Genomic DNA, 27685 nt, shown 5'->3' on the forward strand with positions numbered 1-27685 from the left:
AATGTTTAGATAAAATAAATAAATCTACAAATATACAAATGAACAAGAACGAACGTTCGTAAGCACATTCACGAACCCAAATGAACAAATGAGGGCTTTGTTCATGTTCATCTGCTTAACTAATCGAACAAAATTTCTTGTTCATGTTCGTTCATTTAGTAAACGAACGAACATAATCAAACTTCCCATTGGATGGTTCACAAACTATTTATTGAACGTTTGGCTCGTTTACGGCCTTACAGACATAGAAATTCTTTCATTAAGGTCATTTATATATTCCGATTGGATATTAAATAATAAAATGACCATCTAATTGTATTTTACTAGACAGTGTTTTTTTTACTTTACATGATAGATAAGTAACCAAGGTCACCTAATCAATCAATTTATTTAAACCAAGAAAGCTAACATAAGTTTACTTAACATAGAAATCCAGAAGCATTACAATACCTAAACCAAACAAAGGTTGTGTCTTGTGTTACAACACACCTATCCTTATTAAACCATAGTAAACATAACATCATGCACCTAATGCATGTTTCAATCAAGCTCAGAAGTAGCCGCGCTATCCAAGAACCACGTAAGATTCCCTTCGGGTTTCACCTTCTGAACAGGCAACGGGTAACCAACCGAAGCATTTTTCCCCAACGCCACCTTAATCGCATCTGCTGCATCTTCTCCCGTCACCACCATTGCAATCTCGGACGCCGAGTTGATCAAAGGGAAAGTGAAAGTGATTCTAGGAGGTGGTGGTTTTGGTGAATGGGTTATGAAAGTCACCCATTTGGTCTTCTCGAATCGTTGAAAATGCCAGCAGAAAAGTGATGCAACGTGGCCATCGGGACCCATTCCGATTAACATTAGGTCAAATTTAGCAAAGCCGGTTTTTGGTGAGGTTTTTAGGGTGCCTTTTGATACCAAATCCTTAAGGCGTTGCTCGTATTCGTTTGCGGCTTCTTCGGGTGATAGTTTTTCTTTGATGGGGTATATGTTAGATTTGGGTATCGGTACCTAACATCATAGTGACATATCATTAATCTAAAAATTTTAATAAACAATTTACATAATCATAATTATATATATATAAACCTAATTTAAGAATTTAACAGAATAACAAGACCTAATAAACAGAGTAAAATAAAACATAGAAATTACCTTACAGAGAAATCCATCAGTAGCAAGCTTGCAATTCGAATCCAGATGATCGTGAGGAACGACACGCTCATCCAAGAAGAAGATCAACCATTTCGACCAATCAATCGAGTTAATGTACGGAGGTTCCACTAGTTTCCTATCGAAACATGAACTCAAATTCATCAAATCAAACATGATATCAGCGAACCATCACTAGTTTTTCAACATTCGATCAGTAATTAACAAGTTGACAAAGCGATTTGAATCCTAGGGATTTTCAGCTAAATTCATTGCCACAAGCGGTTAATTTATTAAAAACTAAACTCAAATTCTTCAAATCAAACATGATATCAACAATTATCACTAGTTTTTCAACATTTAGTTAGTAATAAAAGTGTTAGCAAACGAAATTTGATTCCTTGGGTTTTTCTGCTAAGCCCGAAAAATGTTCTGTTCCAAAACCCGTTTTCATCCGAAACCGTTTCGACTCGAAACCTGTCCTGACCCAAAACTGTTCCGAATCGAACCTGTTCGGACATGAACCAAACTCTCTTTTTAATCGACCAGTTCCAACCCGAAACCCATTCCGATTAGAAACCCGTTTCGACCCAAAACCCATACTCACCCAAAAACCCGTCCCGACCCAAAAGCCGTACCGATCCTAACCCGTCCGGACACGAACCAAAGTAACTCTCTTTTTAATCAATCAGTAACCCATTTTGTTCCAAATAGGGGTGTGCGTGGTGTGGTTCGGTGCGGTTTTTGGCTAAAACCAAACCGAAAACCAAAATTTCGGTTTTTGGAGTTTTTGAAACCGCTTGGCTTCGTTTTTTCGGTTTCGGTTTAGGTTTCGGTTCGGTTTCGTTTTTTTTGGTTTTTGCGATTTGAGCTTGAAAATAATTAGGCCAATAAAAAAGTTGGCAAAAAATAATAAATTTAGGTGTAAATAACTTTGTTAATTGTAAAATAATAGATTGTTATACATCTGATCAAAAATATTGGAGTTACATAATTATTAAATTCTTATAAATTACTTGATATAAAATATAAAAAAAAAACAAAAATTTAGGAATTCGGTTCGGTTCTTCGTGTTTTTTTACATGCAAAACCAACACCGAACTGTTAGTGCGGTTTTTACAAAAACATAAAACCATACCGTCGGCTTTTGTTTCAGTTCGGTTTTTTCGGTTTGAATTTTTCGGTTTTTTTGGTTTCGGATCGGTTTTTTCGGTTTCTTGCACACCCCTAGTTCCAAACCCCATTCGGGCTAGAAACCCGTTTCGACCCAAACCCACCAACCCGAAACCGCTCTGACCCAAAACCCGTCCCAAACCCAAAACCCGCTCCGACCCGACCAGTTCCGACACGAACCAAAGTAACTCTCTTTTTAATCAACCCATTCAGACCCGAAACCCATTATGTTCCAAAACCCGATTCCACCCGACCCGAAACCGCTCACCCGATCGTACCCGAAAACATGATATCAACAATTACCACTAACTTATTCAACATACAATCACTAATCAAACATTTAACAGATTAATTTTTTCAAAATTTAAATCATATGGGTTTAAAGGGTACCTGAGAGTGTCGATTAAACTGCCGCCGGAAAGCACGACGGAAAACGAACCATTAGCGGCGATGAATTTGACCGACAGATCGGCGATGTAGGATGCAAGAGCATCCGCCACGTGTGATTCGGCTTCCAGTTTGTGAATAATCGGTTGTGCCATTTTTTTATTAGTGAGGAGAAGAAGATTCAGAGGTTGTGACAAATGGTAGATATTTGTAGAATGTAGGTTGTATCTTATGCATTGCAACTTGTAACTTGAGCAATAATGCATTAACATTTCACACTTTTGCATTGCAACTTGTTACTTGAGCAATAATCATTCGTGCCATTTACAGGGACCGACATCAAATTTTAACAAGGATCGGTCGAGATTTTAACACATAGATACTACTAATAACTTTTTTCACAGGGGACAACCGACCCCCCTCCCCCTACTCTGTATATAGGCAAGCCAATGTTTACCACCCGTTAATGTGCTGAAGCTTCTCCCTTAACGCTCGGGCTTTAACGTCCTGGCCTGGTGTACCGGACGTAAAAACCAAGCCACATAAGGGTTTAAAACCCCATTTGTAACCCAAAACACCTAGTCTTAACAAAACAACATGATTGTTTCTTCTTTATTTTTTTCTCTTTTATACTTAAAAAACACAAGTTTTTATTTTCGTTTTTTTTCCAATCGCTACTTTGATAGGGTCGTCTTGGAGGGTTTTCAAAAGGGCTTTTTTTTAGATATCAGGGGTCCGAGTCTTTGGAGATGAAAATTTACTGAAAGTGCCTGCTAAGAATAAATGTGTATTTATTGTTCAATAAAAAAAGTAAAGAAAACTCTAATATTAGGTGGTGTTTTTGTATAAATATAAAAATGATTTAAAGTGCGTTACGGGATTGGGAAAGAAGAGAGTGTTTTTGTTTCAGTGTTTTCTAAGTCGTTTTTGCCTGTGAGAGAGAGCAAAATCGAGACAAATATGAGCGTTGGTAATGTGGTTGTCATTTTTAGCTATGATATTTGGATGTTCGAACATAAGTGTTAATAATTCAATAAAAATAAGTTATATCGAAAGTTTTATTTATATGTGCATATAATATAATAAATGACTTAAAAATTACTTGATCAACTTTTAACTAATTTGTTTGTTATATGTTAAATTTTTGTTGAGTATTTATTTTCGTGTTTTTTTGAAGGCATATTCTTTATTTGTAGTATTTTTTTCGTGTTCTTCATTGAACCATTTATTTTCGTGTATTATTTTACTACTTGGAAAGTATTAGTTTTATATATTTAGAAAACATTTATAGTTTACATTATTCTAGTGAGGTGATTAGAAATGGGAACTCATATACCTTTTAACTCTACCTTTTTATATATGCTTTTAAAGCATCGACTTTAGTTCTAGGATGTAATTTCACCAATAGTATCTTTAGCTTTTGTATTGGTTTTAGTTATGACCCCTAACTTAGAATCTTGAATGCTTATCAATAATTGGTGCCTTGGTGATGAATTGAATTACCCATGAAATATTGATTTGTAGTTAATATTCTCATCTTTACAATATAAACTTTTAGTTTCTTATTAATCATTACAAACTTGTTTCGTGTTTTGTAAAACTGAAAAACGTTGACCCGTTCTTGAATTCGAGTCAATAAAATTACAGCTGACTAGTTAATGGACAACTTAACCTAAAAACTCATCTCATATTTGTATTTGACTCGAGCCAGCTCATGCTTCATTGAGTTGATTCGTTTTTCCTTTTTATGATTTAGTATACTATATATTTGTATTTATACAATTATAATACATCTATAATATCATATAAGCTGATGAGCAGGCTATCTTATAAATCAGTAAACTAGCAGCTACCTATCATTAGCTCGCGCGAACTCCACTCAAAACGTATATGAGTCAAGTTGAGTGAGTCAAATCAAAATAAACTAAATCTAATCATGTTTTCAAACGATTTACAAGTCATAATTTATGTTTGAATTATGTGATTACTCATGTTTTGTTGGACATGTATTTTTTACTTTCTTTTGTTAAACGATGAAGAATGTGAGTTTTTGTGAAAATATCTTAGATATTAATAATGGGCTTAATGAAAGAAACTTTATAGAAAAAAAAAGGTGGAGTGTTTGTTTTCGACTTTTTCTAATACGTTGATTAGTTTTTCTTATTTGTTGTAAAAGGGTGTCTAGTGCCATTTATAAATCATGTAAAAAGGTCTTTGGTTTCTTGAAGCATTTAAAGTAGGTATTAAGACCACCCGTAGTGGCAACGTTGCCACTAACATTGAGGATGAAAATGCGGGGGTACACCGCCCCCCCTGCGTTATATGAAATTGATTTTTGACTGCGTTGTATACAAAACGCGGGGGTTGGCACACAAATAAAAAAAATAGCCGTTGGGTGGGTGGGTCTTGTTGTTATGGTGGTGGTGGGTGAGTTACAGATCGTAGAAGAAGGAGAAAAATGGTGGTGGTGGTGGGTGGTAACGGGATCGCCGGAAAAATGGTGGTGGTGGCCGGCGAATTGAAGAAGACGAGATGAGGAGTGGTGTATTATATATTTTTATTTTAATTTATAACCCACACCATTTTGTTATTGTAATTTTAAACCCATAATATATTTTTTATTGCAATTTTAACCCCACACCATTTATAGGTAAATAAGTTTCAAAATCTCCATATTGGTAAACACTTTTTACCCAAACCCCTTTGGTAAAAAAAAACTTGGTTTATGCTTATGTTTATGTTACTAATATCATAACTATATCAAATATTCATCGTAAAAATAATAATAATATGAGATTATTACATCCGTTTAATGTATTTTTTAATTTTAATGTAGTGTTTTAATTATATATTTAATTATTTAAATGAATTATTATTTAAAAAAACAAATAAAATTAATAATGACTGGGCGCCACGTGGCGCATAACCCCTGAATGTGAAGAGTTATGACTACAGCCTGTTTTTGTACAAACCATAACTCTGACTGGACGCCACGTGACGCATAACCCCTGGATGTGGAGCTTTATGACTACACATGGTCTAATAAGCTATTAAATTAACATTTAAGTTATTTATGTATTTTTAATTATTTGTTTACTCATAAAAGTTTGTTGTGGGAGAATTGTTGGTTTAACGATAGTAGTATTATAAAATTTTAAAGTCAAACTTTACTTTCTGAATACCCAAAACTGGTTAGTGTTTACGCGATACACTTAGACCTAAGATGTTATAAAGTCATGTCAAATTCAAATTGTAAGACTTGAATTTGATCCATTCTACCTAACAAAAATATAAATAATAGTTATGCTAATAAAATGCATTAATAAGTTCAAGTCATATCGAAAGCTGTCTTGTTAGATTGAAATGGCAAAAAAAAGTTCAATGTAATTTTACTGATGTAAGAACTAGCATACAGATGTATACAAATCGGGTTTTTTCTAATACCTGGGTTCGGGTATAAACCGGGTACGGGTATGATCGGGTATTGGAAAATCGGGTATTGAGATAAATCGGGTAGGGTTCGGATAGGGTATTGGGGAGAAAAACTCAACCCTATGTACCCGGGTAGGGTATGATCGGGTTCGGGTATTGGAACCGGGTATGTGTCCAGGTACGACCGGGTATTAATACCGGGTTTTGAATTTATAATTTTTGTCTACATTTTTAAGTTTGTTTAAAATTTAAATTTGCTTTGTAATTTATAAAAATTTAAACTAAATTACAAAAACCGTAAATCCACTTAAGTACAAATCATTACTTAATAATATGTATTTTTTAAAAACTTAAATATAAAAGTTGTGAAGTAAACATAAAAATATACCATAAAAACTCATGTATTATTTCGGGTATTAGAAAATTGGTATCGGGTATCGAGTATAACCGGGTATGGGTATAGGGTATGACCGGTTTCGGGTATTTACGGGTATAAATCGGGTACGGTTCCGGGTACGAGTATTGAGCTGAAAATGCATACCCTATCTATACCCTACGGGTAGGGTCGGTTCTGGTTTAGGGTATAGAATACCGGGAATTAAAAAAACCGGTTCCGGGTATGTTTTTCGGGTCCGGTTCCGAGTACGGGTTTTTTGTGCACCTCTATTAGCATATATACATCGATCATTGATTCTGGACTTCTGGTGGGCTGCTTTTACTCGTAGACTGCAGTAGTGGGCCAACACAGACATTAAGCATTGGGCTTCAATGATTGGATAGCTATTTATGGATTGGATTATAGTGGGCTGCAATAGGGCTGCAATAGTGGCTCTATCCATACCCTACGCGTAAGGTATGAATAGGGTATGTATTTCGGTATCGGAACCCGTATCCGAACCGACCCGATTTGTACCCGGTAATACCCGAAAACTAGAACCGCTTCCGTACCCGGAACCGGTTTTTCCAATATTCGAAACCGGGTTTTTCAAATACCTAATCTATACCCGAATTTTCCCAAAAACCCCTGAAAAGTATAACCCCTTAAAAAATCAAATCTATACTCGGAAAAAACCCAAAAAAAAGAATCCAAAAATAGGGTTTTCTCAATACCCGGAAATAAGGTATTCAAATACCCAGTTTTATAAGGTTCTATACTCGATCCGAACCCAACACATAGGGTATGGTTTTTAGAGGTAATAACCGAACCCGACCCGGGTATTGCCAGCACCCGATATTTCAGTACCCGGTCATATACGAACTAGGTTCCGTACCCGTAAACGGGTATTTGAAAAACCCGATTTATGCACCTCTAATAATAGATAATTAGATACATTCTCAAGTTGATTTGGATCCATCCGTAATAAACAACAAAGCTTGCAACACATTCACATCATATACAATTATAAACACAATAACCAGTATAAATTGAATGACGATATGATTTATTCATCAATAAAAAGACTGACGTTGAAGCCGATAATTTGATTACCTGGGTTTTCTATGGGGATTAGGCTCGCCTAGGTTAATAAATTTTAGGGTCATAGTATGACTCATTACATTCCATGAAGTCAACTATACTAGGTCTTTAAAAACATATTCTATTGGTACATGTTGCAAACAGTTTTCTTCGGTTCAGGACCGCGCTCTCTTGAAAACCAAAAATAACTGAAAATCATAATTGATGTAAACCAAGGACGGATGACAGCCTATTTACTTTATTCCGTCTATAAGTGGGTAGTTCAGAACCATTTGCTACTTGGGCATGGCTTTTGAGCCATCATTTTATTCACACCACCAAATTTGTGTATTTTTTGCTATTTTTCGTTTCACATGTTAAAGTGTCCTTAGGTAAAATGAGCTTAAACATAAAATTTGACGAAATCTAGAGACTTATGATTAGTTAATAAAATGGGACTACTTAATGTCAACGATATGGGATGATTTCCCATATCTCACTTTATTTTATGTTGATTGTATGATTTATTATATTGATACACTTTCTGTAATATGCTTCTTGTACTATTATATATTGCTCATGTAACTATTGTAAAATATATCAATATAATCCAAGGTTATACCTTTTATATGGTATCAGCCAAATAATACGGTCCTAACCCTATTGTTATTTCTCCCCACCGCCGCTCTCCCTACCCCTCTTCTACCATCTCCTATGGCATTTTCAACCCCTGAAACAACTCTATCCATGACCACCCTCCTTCATATGCTTACTATTAAGCTCTCCTCCACCAATTATTTGCAATGAAAAAACCAAGCTTATCCCCTTCTCTCTCACCAAAAACTTGTCGGCCATATTGATGGCACATCTCCCTTACCCTCACCGGATATCACCACTGATGGGAAAACATGCCCAAGCCCTGCTTATGCCACTTGGATTGAAGAAGATCAATGTATCTTACTTCTTCTCCAATCTTCTTTAACCGAGGAAGCCATGGCAGAGGTAATCGGGGTCACCATTGCCCGTGATCTCTGGACAACTCTTGAGCGTGCCTACAGTTTTCATTCAATTGAACGTGCTCAAAATCTTCGAGATGCTTTGCGTCAATTAAAGAAAGGTACCCTCTCCGTTTCAGATGATGGGAAGAAATTTAAATCTTTTTGTGACCAACTTGCAACCATTGCTGAACCGGCTACCGAGTCTGACAAGTCCCATTGGTTTCTTTGTGGCCTCGGGCCTGCCTTTGAAGGATTCTCTACTGCCCAACGAGCTGTTTATCCTCTACCTCCATTTCGGGATCTGCTTTCCCGAGCCGAGAGCCATGAGCTTTTTCTCGTTTCGTTACATGGTACTTCCACGCCTAATGTTGCCTTTAATGCGCAGCAGCATTCTTCTCGTAGCAACGGTTCCCCATCTAGTGGTCGAGGACGGGGTGGGCGTACTTTCTCGGGAGGCCGCGGTAGGCGCCCTCCTCAGTGCCAGCTTTGCCGAACCGAGGTCACTATGTCTCCTCGTGTCCCCAACTAGAAAATTTTCTACAACAAGTTGCTCACTATACTAATGCAAATCTTGAACGCTCTCCTCATTGTCAGTTGTGTCGAACTAATGGTCACTATGCCTCCTCATGTCCTCACCTAAACACTTTTCAACAACACACTGCTCCTCATACCAATGCAAATCTTGCACAAGCTTTCCACTCTATGTGCAATGTTAATGATCAATTGCCAGATTGGTGCGTTGATTCAGGGGCTACCGCTCACATGGCTCCTTCCACCCACCATCTAGATCATGCTCAACCCTACACGGGTCAAAGCAAGGTTGCATTTGGTAATGGTAATACCCTCTCGGTCTCTCATATTGGAAATAAAACTATTTCAAATATTCCTTTAAAAATATTCTTGTCATTCCTCATTTGTCTAAAAACCTACTCTCGGTTAGCAAACTTACTGATGACTATCCTATTGATGTTTTATTTTCTCGTCATTTTTTCAGCTCCAGGATTGTCTAACCGGGAAAATCTTGGGCAGCGGTAGATGTGAGGATGACCTTTATATCGTAAGTTCTTCTTTTCAAGCGCATGTAGTCACCACTTCTAAGCTCCACGCATCTTTTGAGTTATGGCACAATCGTTTAGGCCATACTAATTATGATGTTATTTCCTTTTTAAATAAAAATGGTTGTTTGTCTGTAACTTCGATATTACCTAATCCGGGTGTTTGCTCTTCTTGTCAAGTTTCTAAACAACATCGTTTGTCTTTCGATATAAATGAGAAACGAGCTTTAAATGTTTTAGATTTGGTTCATTTTGACTTATGGCGACGAAGTTGATTACATGAGCATCTTGTGGTGGTGGCGTCGCTTTCTGTGGAAGGTCATCAGGATCCTGGATCTTGGATTTCTTCCTTCCCAAGAGTTATTTAAAGTGACCCTTGCTCAAGAGGTATCCAATTTCCCTTCTTAAGCTGATGCACTCGTCTGTCACGTGGCCAAAATCTTCGTGAAAAGCACACCACTTAGACTTGTCCTTGAACGCGGTTGTCTTCTCGTTTTTTGGGGCCACTTTGCTTTTTCCCCTAGGTCCTTCATGGCACAGATCAAGCCATGAGTGTCCACATAGAAACAATAGTCAGAGATGCAAGGATAGTCTTCATCGTCATCTCCTTCTGCGACTGTTCGTACGTTTTGATTGTTGAACTTGGTGTACGGCTTCGAATTGTTGTTCCTGTATGAGGATCCTTTATTCTTATCGGGGGATTCTTGTTTTGTTTGCCCCCCCCCCTCAAGACGATCCTGGATCCTTTTATCATCTTCTAGTCGGATAAATCTTAACGCCATGTTCCTGACTTCATCTAAGGTCCTGCAAGGAGTCATCACAAGATCATCATAAAATGGGGAGCCCCTTTGAAGTCCCATCTTGAATGCTTCAACAGCCGTAGCCATATCAAGATTAGGTATTTCTAGGGCTTCCCTGCCAAACCTTGTAACAAAATCCCTTAAGGATTCACCATAAGGTTGGACAACTCTATATAAATCACTAGTTAACTTTTCAAATTTCCTACTACAAGAAAACTGGTTGTTAAACAAGTTAACTAAATGTGAAAAATATGTAACAGAATAAGGAGGAAGACTTAGCAGCCATGTAAGTGCAGATCTTGTTAGTGTGGATTCGAAACCCTTGCATAGACAAGCTTCCTTGAGTCTTTCAGGAATTGGATTGATCTCCATCCTTTCCCTATACTGAGCCATGTGCTCTTCCGGATCAGTGGTCCCATCATATACCTTCATGTTGGGTGTTTGAAAGCGTTTTGGGATCTCCGCATCGCATATCAGTGGAGCAAATCTGGACAACTTATGGCTCCATTCTGGTATTTCAGGAATCGGATAGACCACTCCTGGCACGCTGGATATCATATCCTTAAGCTTCTGAAGTTCCCTAGCCATAGCCTGATTGATACCTGTATCCTGCATAGAGCCAAGGTTAGTGTCTGAGGATATGTGATTATAGGCGTTACCTCTTGGTTGGTTGAACGTTGGCATCCCAAAAGTGTAGTTAAGATAAGAGGCATCCTCTACAGTAGCAGGTCCACTAGAGGCAATGGTCTGCATGGGGATGATGTCCCCTTCATGGACCTCTGAAGACCTTTGACGGTGAATTCCTGAGGATCCTTGATTCTGCCCGAAGGATCCTTGAGGTTGGGAGCTGAAGGATCCTTGAGGATACAACCCAGAGGATCCTGGTTGGAGGATGGAAGATCCTTGTTGAAGGAACGAGGATCCTTGAGTTTGTTGACCCACGGACCCCTGTTGAAGGATAAATGATCCTGGCTGAAAGAACGAGGATCCTTGAGTTTGTTGACCCACGGACCCCTGTTGAAGGATAGATGATCCTGGCTGAAAGAACGAGGATCCTTGAGTTTGTTGACCCATGGACCCCCGTTAAAGGATAGATGATCCTGGATGAAAGAACGAGGATCCTTGAGTTTGTTGACCCATGGAACCCTGTTGAAGGATAGATGATCCTGGCTATAAGAACGAGGATCCTTAAGTTTGTTGAGCCATGGATCCTGGAGTAGTGAAATCCAGCACCCTAGGCATCAAGAGAGTCTGATCCTCCGCTGGCCTCTTTCTTTTCTTGAGATCTTCAATTTCATGTAGGATCCTTTGGTTGGTTTTGTTCTGCTGCTCCATGTATACCTTAACCTGTGAAAACATTGTAGAAACATCGTTGTTAGATTTGACCACCGAAGTGGCAGCAGTGGTTTTTGAGCTCTGGAAGACTGGAATTTGTGTCTTGTTTCCAGCCGCGGTGGTCCTTGGTGTTCCCGTAATTGGAGGAGGCATCGGAGGCAAAGTTCTTGATGAGAGAGAAACCGAGGATGACATGGTTGATGAAGCGGAGGTTGATTGAGAGGCCATTGATGGTGATATGGGTATGAAAAGTTGAAAATTGATAGAAAATAATCTTGATTATAGCACCAATTGCCCCACGGTGGGCGCCAAATTGTTTTGGATAAAAATCTGCTAAGGATCCAGTATCCAAATTCGTAAATGTGAGGTAGTCTTACTTCGGTCAAAACTTATCAAGGTAATCTCTGGTCGAACTTCCTCGGTCAAGGATTAACTAAGTAATCGTTGGTCGATTCTTTTCGGTCAAAGATCAAAAAGGTAACCTTTGGTCGATGAGTATGTGATTATCGTGGTCTCCGGCACAAAAAACCCTCGGACGGTGAAAACTATCACCGTCAAGTATATTGATAATAAAAAGGTGGTTACAAGTGTGGAGATTATGATCAGTGGTACAATAATTTTAAGTGTGTGAGCTGTGATAGAGAGAATACTCAGGTGTGTGTGTATACAATGTGTCCTATATCTGATCATAATCTCAATTATATATAATAGATAAGAACTCAATGGAGTTATTAATAATAAATGCTATTAACTAATTTTCCTAAAAATCCGCATTTATTTTCAATGTAAACGTAACAACCACTTTGACCACGTGCTCCATCACTCAGGCTGCGAAATAGAAGGTAGACCAGGTCTTGGAGCCGTTACACTTGATAAATATCAGCCTTCATATAAGAAATAACTGTTAATAGCACCAAATATCGAGGATCCCAGATCCTAACATAGCTCTGGAACTCTTAAGAAGGATAATTGATTCAGATACGTAAATATCTTCTTGACTACAAGTTAGTAGATAGACTGAGTCTTCTAATCGTTATACCTGCTAAATATTAGATTACACATGAGAGCAACCGTTAGTAAATAATAAGTACTGTGGATCCTTGATCCTGACGGGATCTGGAACACACGTTAAGGATAACTGATCCAAAACATATGCCAGGATAACATATCCACAGTGTCAAATTTTTGTGCACTAACATAAATGGTAAATAATTCTGGCAAAACCGTCCCATCTATCAGTTTTTGCAGTAATTTTGAATTTCAAAATGACAGCTGTATTCCACTGTCACCCGCCATTTTGGGGACAATTGTTAGGGCATGAATTTTATGCTGAGGATCCTTAATGCTTAACTATCTTATGGATGGAATATCATTGAGATACGTTTTAGGTTATAAAGGATCAACGATCCTCGGTATTATTTTACTAATGATTGCGTTTAGTATGGTGATGTGTTAGACAGGTATGACAATTTTATGACGTGCTGACATCAATTATCCTCATGGAGTATACTCCAGCTAGAATATGGATCTAGGATCCTTATTAACGTAGCTAGTTATGGATGATTTCATGTGAAGATTGATGTTTAAATATCAACAACGGCTATTGGACTTGTTCTCCCGCTTATCTCGCTATCGGATTTCTGTGGCACGTGGTCAATTAGCACGTTGGAAGAGAGTGGAAGACTAGCGAGATTATAGGAATGGTAGTTAGTTTGTTGCATTAATTTTTTCTTTATATACGGAGTCGAGATCAACATAGAACACACACAATCCCACATATTCTAGTTGTTAAGATATTTTGTACTCACATAGCATTAGTTGATCATCAACTCCACAACACTTGTAATCACCTTTTACCCTTAACAAACTTGACGGTGATAGTTTTCACCGTCCGGGGGTTTTTTGTGCCGGAGATTACTATAATTACGTACCATCCGACCAAAGATTACCTTGTTAATCCTTGACCGAAGCAATTCGACCAAAGATTACCTTGTTAGTTTTTGACCGAAGTAAAGATTATCGTAATTAAGGGTTTTTTCCCTCGTGATCAAATCCTTGTGTTCATCAAGATTTCGATTATACGTTCATTGATATCGTGTTAGCACTATACCTCACTTGACAGATTTGGATATATTATCCTTAGCCGATTTTCATTCAAAACACTATTATATATAGCTCATGTAACTATTATAAAATATATCAATAAAATTCCAAGGTTATACCATTTATACTTAAATGGATATCATGGTATCAAGGGGGTGTTAGTTTGGTTATATATTTGGGGTTTTGGATAAAGAATAATGTTTTTTTTTCTAGAAATATAACCAACATAATAAAAATTGCATTTTAAGTACTGGGGTTTTGGTTTGAATACCAACAATGTAAATTAACACATGTTTACAAAATATAATCTCTCACTACCATCTATACGTGCCAAGTTCTAAAAGATAACCAAAATTAGAATGCATCAAGTTTCAAACCATTTTAATTAACCAAGAAACGCATACAGTCGAACGCCAAACCTTGAAGCCTAGTGGTATCAAAGAGGGCTAAATGGTGCCCATCTCTTTAAGGTTAAGGTTGGAGTCTCAAGGCTCGTAGTAGACAGTGACGTAGATTTAAAAGTAGGATTATACACGTTAGTGTTTGTGTTTAAAATATAAAAGTAAAGTCAAAGCACAAGATGCCAATATGATCTTCATTGCATAACACAAAATCTGTAGTTTAATATGAAGTAAAAATAAATTGTTTTAAGATTAAGTCATAAGATGATAAGCATAAGTTAAAAGATAAGCCAAGTATTTACACATTAAATCTTTGTAAGGCGACTTTGTGTAATCTCTTGGTGATTTCTATTTTTAACAACTTTGGTTCCAAAGTTTGAATTTTAAAGTTGTAATTATAGACTTTTTTTCGTTTTCATATGCTTTATGTAACATCATATACAATTTGAGTTAGCCTACCTTTTTTATTTTGAAGTATCTTAATAGATTTCTTGAATAAGTTACTTAACTTTGAAAATTTAATATTGAAAACAGTAAAAGAAAAGTACACCGATTTGTACAAGTCCTTTTATAAACACGGATCTATTATCAAATTTGGTTTCAAAACCTAACTCTCCCAAAAAGCGAAATTAAGTTCCAGTTTTAGATTTCGCTTTCGGTATGATAATTTGTCGTTATGGTTCTTAAAACTGTTCATTTATAAGAATAATCACATTTTTAAATATATTTAAACGACAATGTCTATTTCAGATGAATATTTACCTCTATAGAAGTGAAGCATAACCATTTCATATACATACTTTATACATTTGTACAATCTTTTTTAGAATGCAGAAACGAACCACTGTCGGGGTGTTCAAGATTGTTTAATTTCACCAACTTATAAACTATTAACTTTTTAAAAAGTTAATAAGTTGTTATGGATTGCTTATGTAAATTCTGACTTATTTAGACAAAAAGTTGTGAGGAGGTAAAATAAGGAATCCCAAACACCCATATATGAAATTTTAGTCACACATCTATAGAGTAAACAAAGAAAACCTCAAAAGCTTCGAGTTTTATTACAAATCTTTACATAGTTTATTCATACCGAAAGAAAACATAATGTTATTAGTTATCACATGTAGTAGTTTACTTAAAGCTCTGAAGTAGCATCCTTATCCAAGAACCATGTGAGCTCACCTTCTGGCGAAACCTTTTGCACGGGCAAAGGGTAATAATCATTTGCATGTTTACCCAACGCCACCTTAATTGCGTCGGCTGCATCTTGTCCCGTCACCACATTTGCAATCTCGGATGCTGAGTTTATCAACGGGAAAGTGAAAGTGATCCTATGAGGTGGTGGTTTTGGTGAATCCGTTATGAAAGTCACCCATTTTTTCTTCTCAAACCGTTGGAAATGCCAACAAAAGAGTGATGCAACATGGCCTTCTGGACCCATTCCAACTAACATTAGATCGATTTTAGCAAACCCCGTGGTTGGTGATATTTTTAGTGTATTGTTTGCTACCAAATGTTTTAGTCGTTGCTCGTATTCCTCTGCTGCTTCCTCAGGTGACAAGTTTTCTTTGATCGGGTAGATGTTAGATTCGGGTATTGGTACCTAACAATCATATATGATAATAAGTAACCTTTTTGTTAACAATTGTACATATTGACTAGGACTGTTTGGAGTGTTACTAAAACAACTTCAAATAATGATAAAATGTCAAGACAATGATAGCATGGCTTTCAATGTTTAATCATGAAAGTTGAATATGAAATAACCTTACTAAGAAACCCGTCATAAGCGAGTTTGTAGTTGGAATCTGGATGATCGAGAGGAACAACTCGTTCATCAATGAAGAAAATCAACCACTTTGACCACTCGATGGAATTAACGTAAGGAGGCTCCGTTAATTTCCTATCAAAGTTAAAATCAAATTCATCAACAAGGATTGCAATATTTCTACTTTCATCTAACAATTAAATATCAAGCGAGTAAAAATTTAAATATTACCTGAGTGTATCAATCAAAGAACCACCAGAGAGTGCAACAGAGAAAGTACCGTTAGCGGCAATGTATTTAGCGGAAAGATGGAGGATATAAATTGCAAGAGCGACTGCGACTTGTTCCTCATATTCGAATTTCTGAATAGTTGGTGGTGCCATTATTTATCAATCAATCAAATTATATGGAATTGAGTTGACAACTTTGACATACATCTACCACTATTTATAGCAAGAGTTCAAGAGAGAGACATTTTTGACTAGTCATTATATTTATCGGATCTATTCTACTACTATATTTTTTTTCTCTATATTATAAATCTCTCTATTATAGTTTGTACATATAAGTTTTAATGGGTGGTACTTTTGATGTTAATAGTTCCAACTAAACTATTTATTGATTATGTTTTTAGTACATTATATTCAACATATTATTTTTAATACCTAAGAAACAAATATATGCTATTCAATAAAAACATAATACTGTTAAACCGTAGTGCATATCAAGATTTGTGTCATCGAATGAGCCATAGGATAAATTTATGCATGGTTAAATTTTTACTAGTAAACCATTATTAAAGTTAGTTATACGTTATTCATTACAGCTTGTATGTTGATCAATAATCATTTATTGACAAGTACAAGTATGGCAATGTAATTAGAATAAAGGTTGTGGTGGGGTTTTAGAGCTAAATCCAAAACATCAAGTTATGTTAAAATTAGAATGGATAGCTATTGTGGGGTTTAGAACTAAAACTAAAAATTAGGATAGGTGTTGTGGATTTTAGAACTAAAACTAAAACGTCAGTTATATATGTTGAAGCTCTTATCCCTTTAATATTGTGTTGTTGTTTAAAGTTTTGTTACTACGTTAAACCCCTGCTGCGTCCCACAATTATCACCTTTTTCTCTTTTGCCACCCGCTAATGTGTTGAAGTCCCTCTCTTACCGCTCGGGGTTTTAACGCTCAGGCGCAGTGTGTCAGACGTTAAAACGGGGCCACATTAGCTTTTGAAGCCTCAATTGCAGCCCAAAACAATAAGACTTAACAAACATCATTGTTTTTTTTTGTTTTCTTTTATAGATATAAAAATAACAAAACGTGTTACGGAACAGTATAGAGAAGACAATGCATCTTTTTAGTTTTTAGTGTTTTTTGAGTCGTGTTTGTCTGTGAGATGGGCAAAATCCGGACAAGGATGAGCATTGGTGCCGTGTTTGTTGTATTTAGCCATCATATTTTGGATGTTCAAACGTTTGTGTTAATGCTTCAATAATAATAAATTATATCAAAATTTTGAAGCATTTTATAGAAAAAAACGTGGAGTGTTTGATTTCGACTTTTTCTAATACGTTAATTAGTCTCTCATTTATTTTAAAAGGGTGTCTAGTGCCATTAAAAGGTCTTTGGTTTCTTGAAGCATTTAAAGAAGGTATTAATAAGCCAATAAATTAGCATTTATGTTATTTACATATTTTTAATTAAATGTTTACCTATAAAAGTATATCGTGGGAGAATTGTTGTCGGTTTAACAATATTAGTAACTAGGTTATTAACCCGTGTACTATACGGGTGGAAATTAGTAATTCGTCAGCTAAACATATATGATTATACATTTGAATACAGAATTATTTATTTCTATGCAGAATTATTTATTTATTTTTTGAATTATTATTAATTACATAACTAAACTCATCGCAATTTATACAGATCTCTAATACAATATTGCTTTAAGATTTGTTATATCATCAAATCCAATGATATTGTAGTCTCCTCAAGAATTAAACATCCTAGAAATCTTCAGTAGCTTTGGAATACCGTCTTCTCCACTTATCACCACGACCATCCCATCTCTTTTGTACATATAATATTTTATTTGTAATTAATGAATATAAAGATCTTTTATTTGTGTTTAGTTTCCCAAATTTATTAATGTGTGCATGGATGAGATTATTGACATTTTGCACAATGGTTTAAGGATTAATATTAGTTTAATAAATTTTATATATGTTTGTTATTTATTCCTCATAATATTATATGAATAAATTTTATAACCAAAAATACAACATTCTTGACCTCCCATAAGATATAAAAATATCTAACAATATCAATTTCTTTTAAATGTTACGTTTTAATATATCAATTTGAGTTTCTAACACCAAATACTACTTGATTATATAAAGATAATTTAAAAGTTTTAAATAACAAAGTGCACCTTGTTTGCATTTAATTTCTTGTTACATTGCCTTTTGTAATAATAAAAGATTGATAGCAATCACTTACATAGAAAAGAGAATTTTGTTGTATCAAAGTAGGATCGAGGTGCTTGGAAAACTTATTATGGCATCTACATAATTTCAAGATGAAACACAAATCAAACTCCAAAAAAGATACTAATACAAAGTCAAAAACATTAACAGTTGCCCACCCATAATAAATTAGGGTTAAAAAGTACCAAAACAACTACCAACACGAGAACAAAAGCCAAAAACATGCAAAATCTAAAAATAAAACACCCTTTTCGTCACTCGGGTGTCGACTCAGGGGCTAACCTAAACATCCCTATATGGCTTGCCTCTCGGGTAGTCATGAGGAACAACGCTTCGGATTCTGTCTGTACGTGAGCTTTGACCTATTGGTGGTAGCTTCGCTCTTTAGGGCTTTGGCTTGAGCTCCTCAAGTCATTATTGGGTGGGGAACACATGTCTTTGACGGGACTTTGACTATGGCTCATTGACCCCTCTCTGGCCAAGGGAGGCGTATACGGCCTTTCTATACTATACCATTTCCCTCTTGGTTAAATAAACCAAATAAGTGAAAATTATAAATACTAAAAAACTCAATATTCCTATTTACATCCAAACAAAAAATATAGGATCTTTAAAACACATATCTCAGGTCCTCAAGTGATGCTTTCTCTTGGGAGAAGGTAAGTACTCACAATCGTGGGACCGTGATCTATCGCACCGGGAAGACGGAGATTGGTTACGACATGGTGAGCGGGAATACCGACCTGGCAGTGATCACATGCGGTTAATGTACGGTCACCGTTGACTCTACAACAACATTAACCATATCAATTTTAATGCAATTACATATATGAGTAGCGTACCTGCCAATATACATTATACAAAAACCGATGAATACATAAAAGAATAAAAAGAAGACAACTTCTAACCATTTTGCAAATGAATTTGTTCAGTCAAACAAGTGAGAATTGTCAAAAGTTCATTATCATGGTGTCAAAAGGCAATTAACAGATGACAATCTTTAAACTCAACTATTAGTTTGATATGGCCATACAGGTATACAAGTTCTATGTGCGGCATTAACGTCGACATCGATGATTTGTCTAAAATACCCTTGATGTAGTTTTACTAATCTATGGTAAAAAATTACTATAATAAAACACAATAATAGTCTTTTATAATTTGCACCCATTCTAAAATCTACAGTGATGAAAACACAAAAAGATCAAAACTTTTGACCTTTGTTATCATGACTATAGTTTTGACTAAGTTTGACCACCTGAAATTACCAATCCAATAAACACAAACCCCAAGAATTACCCACACTTATACATTTGACACATACAAAATCCATATTAAATGATAAGAATAAAAAAAGAATTAGAAAAAATATTTGTAACAAAGGTCATGGTAACAAAGGGTAAAACCATAAAACTAAAAACTAACCTAATGTCAAAAGTTTTATTAATAAAAATACAAATTAAAATGACAAGAATAAAAAGATCAAAACTTTTGACATTAGGGTAAAACCATAAAACTAACCTGTAGAGCTTAAATATGGCTTCAAAATTTTTGTAACTCTTCTAAATTTGTAATTTTTGAAAACATGAATTGTGGTCATTTACACAAAATAATTCAATATGCCCAAAATACCCTTCAAAAAGCACATCTTGAAATATTAAGAGAAAAAAATATACATAAAAAAACATGCAATACAAAATATTTAGGGAACAGTTCATGAAAACTAGATCATTAACACAAATGAAAATTGCACCATTGTTCTTTAGTTGTAATAGTGAACCCTATAAAATTGCAGAAAATCTTAATAGTCGAAATTCATAAATTAACTTTGTATGTTATTCGGAAAAAAAACTGAAAAGTTCGTAATCAATATTTTTTTATCTATTTGGTTTACCTGAAACTTAAAACACAATTTGACAAGCTAACTCTTATTAAATCTAAAAGCCTTTTAAAACAATCTCGACTCATATCATATTTAGTTATTAGTTTATAAAACTAAACTACCGAAAATAGAAAAGTAACTTGTAATAAAACTAAAAAAAGACAGTTATATCTTTTGAGTTACTGTAAGTGAGGAATACATGATATCACCATGAATTGCAAAGTTTCATATTGTTAGAGTAGATATAGTAGACCATTTGTTTTAAATAAATTGCAAAGTAACAAAGTTTGACTTTGACATCAATGTTTGACCTATTTATTGGATATATATTATTTACTATGGAACTTCCACTGAACTTATCAACAATCATTTCCAACGTATTTATATCTTCCAACTACTACATTTAATCTACATAGCTCGCGTAAAAATATTCGCCAATCCCAACCAGTCAAAGAAAATAAGAATCAGAGGGTCGGGCCGCATATACATCGGTGATGACTCAAAACTAAACTATGTCATTTGACTTTTAAAAACAAAGAAAAAAAATGTTTGTGAAAATAATTTACACTACATTAATGTTTGGAATTTCATGTCATTAGACATATGACTCAAATTTAGGAAGTAAATAATTTCAAGCTTTCAATAATTTAATTACTAATCAACATAATAAATTATGATTAAGAAAAATATGAAACTCAACTCAAAAATAGGAAACATAAATAAAATTAAAATGCTAATAAAATGTGATTGTGTTAAATTAAATTACTAATATTTATGATGATAATCAGTTACCTTGTTATCCAGATAGTAATATGATAATTTAATTTTCAAAATTTGAATTACTAAGTCAACATAATAAATGATAATGTAACTTTCAAAATTTGAATTACTAAGTTAACATAAAAAATTTTGACCAAGAAGAATTAACAAACTCATTTGAAAATTTGGTAGCAATAAATTAAATTGAATTAATAAGCTAATAAATTGGAAATGTGTTAAATCAAATTATATTAAATAGCTAATTAAATTAAAGTATAAACAAAACAAAAGAAAATACACATATAAGTATTAGTTTTATTACATAAACAAAATCATGTTAAGACTCTACCAGTCAAAGATGACTCCTGGCAAAAATGATACAACATTTTAGATATAGTCAAGCAATTATGTACCTGTGGATGAACAATTCTATATAGCCTTTTGCCATTGTTAGCCTCAACATTCGCTAAAATATCACATGATCCGGTTGCATCCCATATTTCCTAGACAATCTTGGCAATCCTTCCTAGCATTTGTCACTGCTTACCCGTTACCATTTTCTTATGGCAACATGTGTCAAAAATTTCCTACACACGCTTGTAAATTTGGGCGTCTGTCAACGTCAACTTAATTACAAAAAGGAATTGCACAAGTTTTGACTTTGTGGGCAAATTATAGTGTATTTTTTTGCTCCAAATCTGAGATAATTTACAAAATAATTAGTATGGTCAGATCTATTGCATGAAAGATAATAAAAAAACGTGTCCAATATTCATTGTGATAAGCACCAGATATAAGGTGTTTGACTTTCCAAAGTCAAAATAGAGTTGAATGAACCTTTATCACCAAAGGTTATTGAAATACTGAAGAATCTGTAAAACAAAAACATTATAATTGAGCAAACATAAATATACATGAACCAAAACTTTGCATGAAAAGTATATGTAAATGATCATGTGACTTTATTACCTTTCATCTTGCAGTGTAAGCCTAAAAATACTAACTTTGAAAGAATGTTACTGTTTCCTCTAGAAGGTTATGAGTGGTGCCAACAAAAGGAACCAGAACCACAAGTACTCTCATCACCTAAAAAAACTTTTGACTTTGGAAGAATCTTATTGTTTCCTTTTAAAGGTTTAGAGATTTCTGCATTGACATAACTCATAAGTACTCCCATCACCTAATAAGCTAGTAGAAAACCATTACCACAATTATTAAAAAATTTAAAGAATTGAAAAGAATATGAATTATAAGCATATGAAAGCATACCCGCTTAGCATCATCTCAAAATTTTAGTTTCCCAACAGCAATTCCAACAAAATTAATGCATTCCATGGTAGCGGGTGGTGCTAGAAGCACACTTGATGGTACTGAACTTGCAATCTGAATTGAATTTCAATTTCAAATATAAAACAATTATCTTAGTATTATATGTGGTAACTTCCATTTTCATATTCAATAAATTAAACAATTACCTTATCATTGCCATATGGCTTAACCAATTGATGTCAAAACCTAAACACACGAAAACTCAATTGCATTAAAAAAAACCTGCTACATTTGAAATAACATATGGGTTTTTACTTGCTAGGATGCGAGACGTCTCGAAAAGCAGTATACTGAAAATCAATTAGATACACCAAAAATCAATGAGAACGGAAGATGATATCGATTAGATAAACATAATATACCTGGTAAACCCAATTCGGTTGAAATTCGACATTGATAGAAGATGCAAAAAATGTAAGATTCTGCCAAAAAATTGGAAACATAGTAAATAGACTAATAGGAAAGGGGCATGTGGCAACAAACTCAATTGTTTTAATATACAGTAGGATATAAAACTTTGAAGTTACACTTTATCATCCAAGTATCCAAAAATGGTTAGTGGTTACGTGATACAGACAAACAGACCTAAGATGTTATCAAGTCCTATCAAATTGTCAAACTTGAATTTGATCCATCCAACCTAACAAAAATATAAATTAAAGTTACACTAAAAATAAAATGCATTAATAAGATCAAGTCATATTGAAGTTGTCTTGTTAGATTGAAATGGTAAAAAATGTTATGTTATTTTGTTGATATAAGAACTAGCATATTTACATCCAGAGGTGTACAAAAAACCGATTTCACCCAAATCGGTTATGAACTGACCCAAACTGTCGGTTTTGGTATCGGTTCCCCCTTTTGGACAACCAAACCGGTTTGAGGAAAACCTGGTAAAACCGGTTCAACACCGGACCAAACCGACCTGGATCATGTCGGCCTCTCTTGCTTCTATACCGTTTTATACACCGAACCGGTTTTGACCAAACCGGTTCGGTTTGGGAAAAACCAGTTTTGTACCTCTATCCACATCAATACATATTGGTGGGCTGATTTTACTCTTTGACTGCAATAGTGGGCCAACACAGACATTAATCATTGGGCTTTAATAGATCAGATAGCTATTTAAGGTTTGGATAAGGCTATGTGTAGTGGAGATGCTATAAAATTGGGCGTTTTACGCAATGTGGCGTCCAATCAGCAAAGGGAGGTTTGTGTTTTTGGGGTGTTGTAGCCTCATATATATATATATATATATATATATATATATATATATATATATATATATATATAGGGTAGGGTTATATATATATAGGGTAGGGTTAACGTAAAAAAACAATAGTTTCGTGAGAAGCATAAGAATAGATGTACACCATTGGATCTAGGATCTAGTGGTTAAGATAGGTAGTTTTTAAAAGTTGTATAGTTTCCTATTTACATGGTATAATATTATATTCAGATGGTAAACTTTATTTTGAAGTCTTCTCACACTTCTCACAAAACAATTATTTTTTATTTGAACCATTTTCTCTCTCTCTCTCTCTCTCTCTATATATATATATATATATATATATAATATACATACAGACGGAAGATACCTCTCCCCCACTACAATTCGCCCAAAAAATCGCCCAAGGGGGCGGTGTTCACGCCCCAATTCGCCCACTACATATTGCCTAATAGTGGCCCGCAATGGATATTTAACAATAGCAACAAAACTTGCAACACATTCACACCATATACAATTATAACACAATAACCAATATAAATTGAATGACCATATGATTTATTCGTCAATAAAAAAATTCACGATGAAACCTATCAATTTAATTACCTAGATCTTCGATGGGGATGAAACCGATAATTTAATTACCTAGATCTTCGATGGGGATTGGTCTCGTCTAGGTTAATAAAGTTTAGGGTCATGTCATGACTCATTACATTCCATGAAGTCAATATTCGGTCTTTGAAAATCATATTCTACTTGTACATGTTGCAAACATTTTTCTTCGGTTCAGGACCGCGCTCTCTTGAAATCCGAAAATAACTAAAAATCATAATTGATGTATACCAAGGACCGATGACAGTCTATTTACTTTATTCGGTCCATAAGTGGGTAGTTCAGAACCGTTTGCTACTTTGGCATAGCTTGTGAGCCATCATTTTCATTTACACCACTTAATTTATGTATTTTTTTTTTGCTATTTTTCTTTTCACATGTTAAAGTGTCCTTAGGTAAAATAAGCTTAAACATAAAATTTGATGATATATAAATCATATTAGTGGTGGATCCAAGATTTTTTCCAATGGGTTAACTGTTTTTAAATGCTCTAATTTTTATATGACCGGCCATAAAAATTTCGGGTCGATTCAAAGGTTTAGGTCGGTTCAACGATTCGGGTCGGGTAAGGCCGTAAGGTTCATTACATAACATAAATACGATAAATTAACAAAAAACAAACATCATCATAAAAAGGATAACATACATAATAAAGATACGATTGTCTTTTAAAACAAATAAAAAAAACTTACTTATAGTTGTTCTCTACGAGTTTTCATCTTTTGGAAATGTTGCATTACATCTTCAATCGAAACTTGTTGGAGGAATTCTCTTTCAATGTAACAAATGCAAGCATCGTTCAAGAATCTATCACCCATCCTATTACGTAATTCCGTCTTCAAATGCTTCATTGAAGAAAAACTGCTTTCAACACTCGCCGTTGTAACCGGTAAAACTAATGATAACTTGATTAAACGATAGACCAACGGGAAATCAATGGGTTTTCTTGTTTCCACCATCCTTTTGGCAAGCTCACTTACCCCATTCAAGTCGTCAAACCGTGTATCTTCTTTCACATTAGAAATGTAGTTGCCGAGTTGATAGAAAAGCTTTTCTTTTTCATCAAAATTAAAATCACATGGATACATCTCAGCCAAATTTAGTAAATTTAGTTTATCAAAGGCTACAAAATTAAGACACGGGCTCAAAGAACTTATATAAATAAGCAAGTTAGTGGTTACCTCGTTAAAACGGTTACCAAGCTCTTGAATTTGCATGTCGAGTACCGTGTTAAAATTGTTGACCACATAATGTTGACGATTAGTGATGCCGGTCTTCTTTCTTCGATTTTTCGGGTCAACATAAACGGCTTCCATGTTAACCATTTCAATATCATACTTTTCACAAAAGGATGTGACATCTATTAAAAGTGAGTCAAAACCTTCAAGTCGATAGGTTTGTAATTCTTATTTAGTAGTTTTGACTAGCTTAACCGCATTCAATATATCTTGATCTTTTCTTGGAAGTGCTTCACACAATGTGCTAGTAACACCCAAAATGTGCTTCATCAAATGTAGATAAAACACAAAAGTATATGTTCTCATGTATAATTGAAGTCCACTTGCTTGACTTTTGTGAGCATCAAGATCTCCCGAATTTTCTATATATTCAAGCACATCAATAACACTAGGATATAAAGAAACCAAACGGGTCATCGTTTTTTCGTGAGAACTCCAACGTGTATCTCCGGCTCTTGCAAGTGACAGTTCTTGATTTTGTCCACTTCCCGTTTCAACTTCCGGATTCAATCCCAATCTTTCTCTTTGACTTTCTCTTATCAAATCTACCCGCTTGCAATATGCACCAACAACATTTAATAAACTTGATACTTCAATGAAAAATTTAAAAATTTCATGATGTTTGTTTGCAAGAGCCACAACAACAAGTTGAAGTTGGTGAGAAAAACAATAAACATAATATGCGGATGAATTTTCTTTCAATATTAACGCTTTCAAACCATTAAACTCACCGGACATGTTACTTGCACCATCATATATATCATTGGCCTCTAATCCTACCCAAACTCAAATTGTAATAAGCAAATAATTCATCAATGGCCTTCTTAAGAGATAACGTGGTTGTTTCCATTACATGAACAAGGCCAACAAATCGCTCTTTCACAAATCCAAATTTATCAACATATCTCAATACCACAACCATTTGTTCCTTTTTAGAAACATCCCTCGATTCATCAACTAATATGGAAAAGACATCATCACCAAGTTCATCAAATATCTTCTTTAATACTTCTGCCGCAAAACAATTACAAATCTCTTTTTGAATTGATGGAGCCGTCATTTGGTTATTCTTCGGAGCATTGCTTAATATAACTTTACCAATTTCTTCATTTATTACTCCAAATAATTTTAAAAGCTCTAAGAAATTCCCTCTATAAAGAGATGTTTCGGACTCATCATGACCACGAAAAGATAAAGCACCATTAAACAATCCATATGTGGCTAAAATCGAAGCACTTACCCGCATCTTATATTCCCTTTTGTTTTTATCAGTTTTTTTTATCAAGTGCCACATGTACAGATTGAGCTTGGTTAAGTAAGTCTTCCCCTCTTTTACGCGCTTTGTCATGTATACTATTGATTTTACCAGCATGAGTTGTAAATCTTGAGATTCTATGCCAACACCGTACCCCTTCACTCACAAAAGCATCATTGTGTCCAATTTCCTTAAACAAGTAACAATATAAGCAATACACTTTATCCGTTTTGACACTATATTCCAACCAATTTCCATGCTCTTGTGTGTACCAATCCTTATTAAAACGTCTTGCTTTATCACTAAAATCTGTTTGTGGAAACTCATGCTCTGTTGGTTGACATAGACCTCTAAGCAAATAAGTTCGTCTAATTTCATCTTTTTGACTTGGATGATAAGATGAAATTGGTTTCCTTTCCGAAGGATCCCACGGAAGGTCATTCAAATCTATTCTTAAGGGTTGTTTACTACTTGAAGATGATGATTGAATGTTTGATGGTTCACTTGAGAAATATCTTTTAATATTCATAATGCCTACAAATCAAAATTAAACAACACTAATTATCTAATTCAATTAACAAACTTCAACATAATCATACTTTCTAATGGTAATTTCAGTAAATAAACAATAATAATTGAAGCAAAACATCAAACTATCAAAGCATACCTTAGTACCCTACTGTGAGTCTGTGAAGATTGGAGTGAAGAAAAGATGGAGACTAGGGATGAAGAGGAAGGCATAGGAGGCGCGACGTTGTGGGCTTGTGGCGGAAAGGAAGACGGCGGTCGGCGGTGGACTGCCGGTGGTGGTGGGGGTAGGGTTTGAACTG

The 27685-nt window shown here is 34.9% G+C and overlaps 2 protein-coding genes and 1 pseudogene across 2 annotated transcripts; all 3 read right to left on the reverse strand.

Moving 5' to 3' along the window:
- Positions 1-374: 374 nt before the first annotated feature.
- Positions 375-2910, reverse strand: LOC143599687 (putative 6-phosphogluconolactonase 4, chloroplastic). The gene is made up of 3 exons (XM_077077588.1): positions 2716-2910; positions 1156-1291; positions 375-1011 (listed from the first exon to the last, which is right to left on the reverse strand). The coding sequence occupies exons 1-3, from the start codon at positions 2865-2867 to the stop codon at positions 541-543; spliced, it is 759 nt and encodes a 252-aa protein (XP_076933703.1). The 5' UTR covers positions 2868-2910; the 3' UTR covers positions 375-540.
- A 12383-nt stretch (positions 2911-15293) lies between these two features.
- Positions 15294-16451, reverse strand: LOC143599688 (putative 6-phosphogluconolactonase 4, chloroplastic). The gene is made up of 3 exons (XM_077077589.1): positions 16292-16451; positions 16060-16195; positions 15294-15895 (listed from the first exon to the last, which is right to left on the reverse strand). The coding sequence occupies exons 1-3, from the start codon at positions 16441-16443 to the stop codon at positions 15428-15430; spliced, it is 756 nt and encodes a 251-aa protein (XP_076933704.1). The 5' UTR covers positions 16444-16451; the 3' UTR covers positions 15294-15427.
- An 8603-nt stretch (positions 16452-25054) lies between these two features.
- On the reverse strand, positions 25055-27302 carry LOC143599685 (uncharacterized; annotated as a pseudogene).
- Between the last annotated feature and the right edge of the window lie 383 nt (positions 27303-27685).

This window comes from Bidens hawaiensis, unplaced genomic scaffold (assembly GCF_021521415.1).
Source record: "Bidens hawaiensis isolate Kalapana, Puna unplaced genomic scaffold, B.hawaiensis_p1.1 tig00052512_1, whole genome shotgun sequence".
Classification (NCBI taxonomy): Eukaryota; Viridiplantae; Streptophyta; class Magnoliopsida; order Asterales; family Asteraceae; genus Bidens; species Bidens hawaiensis.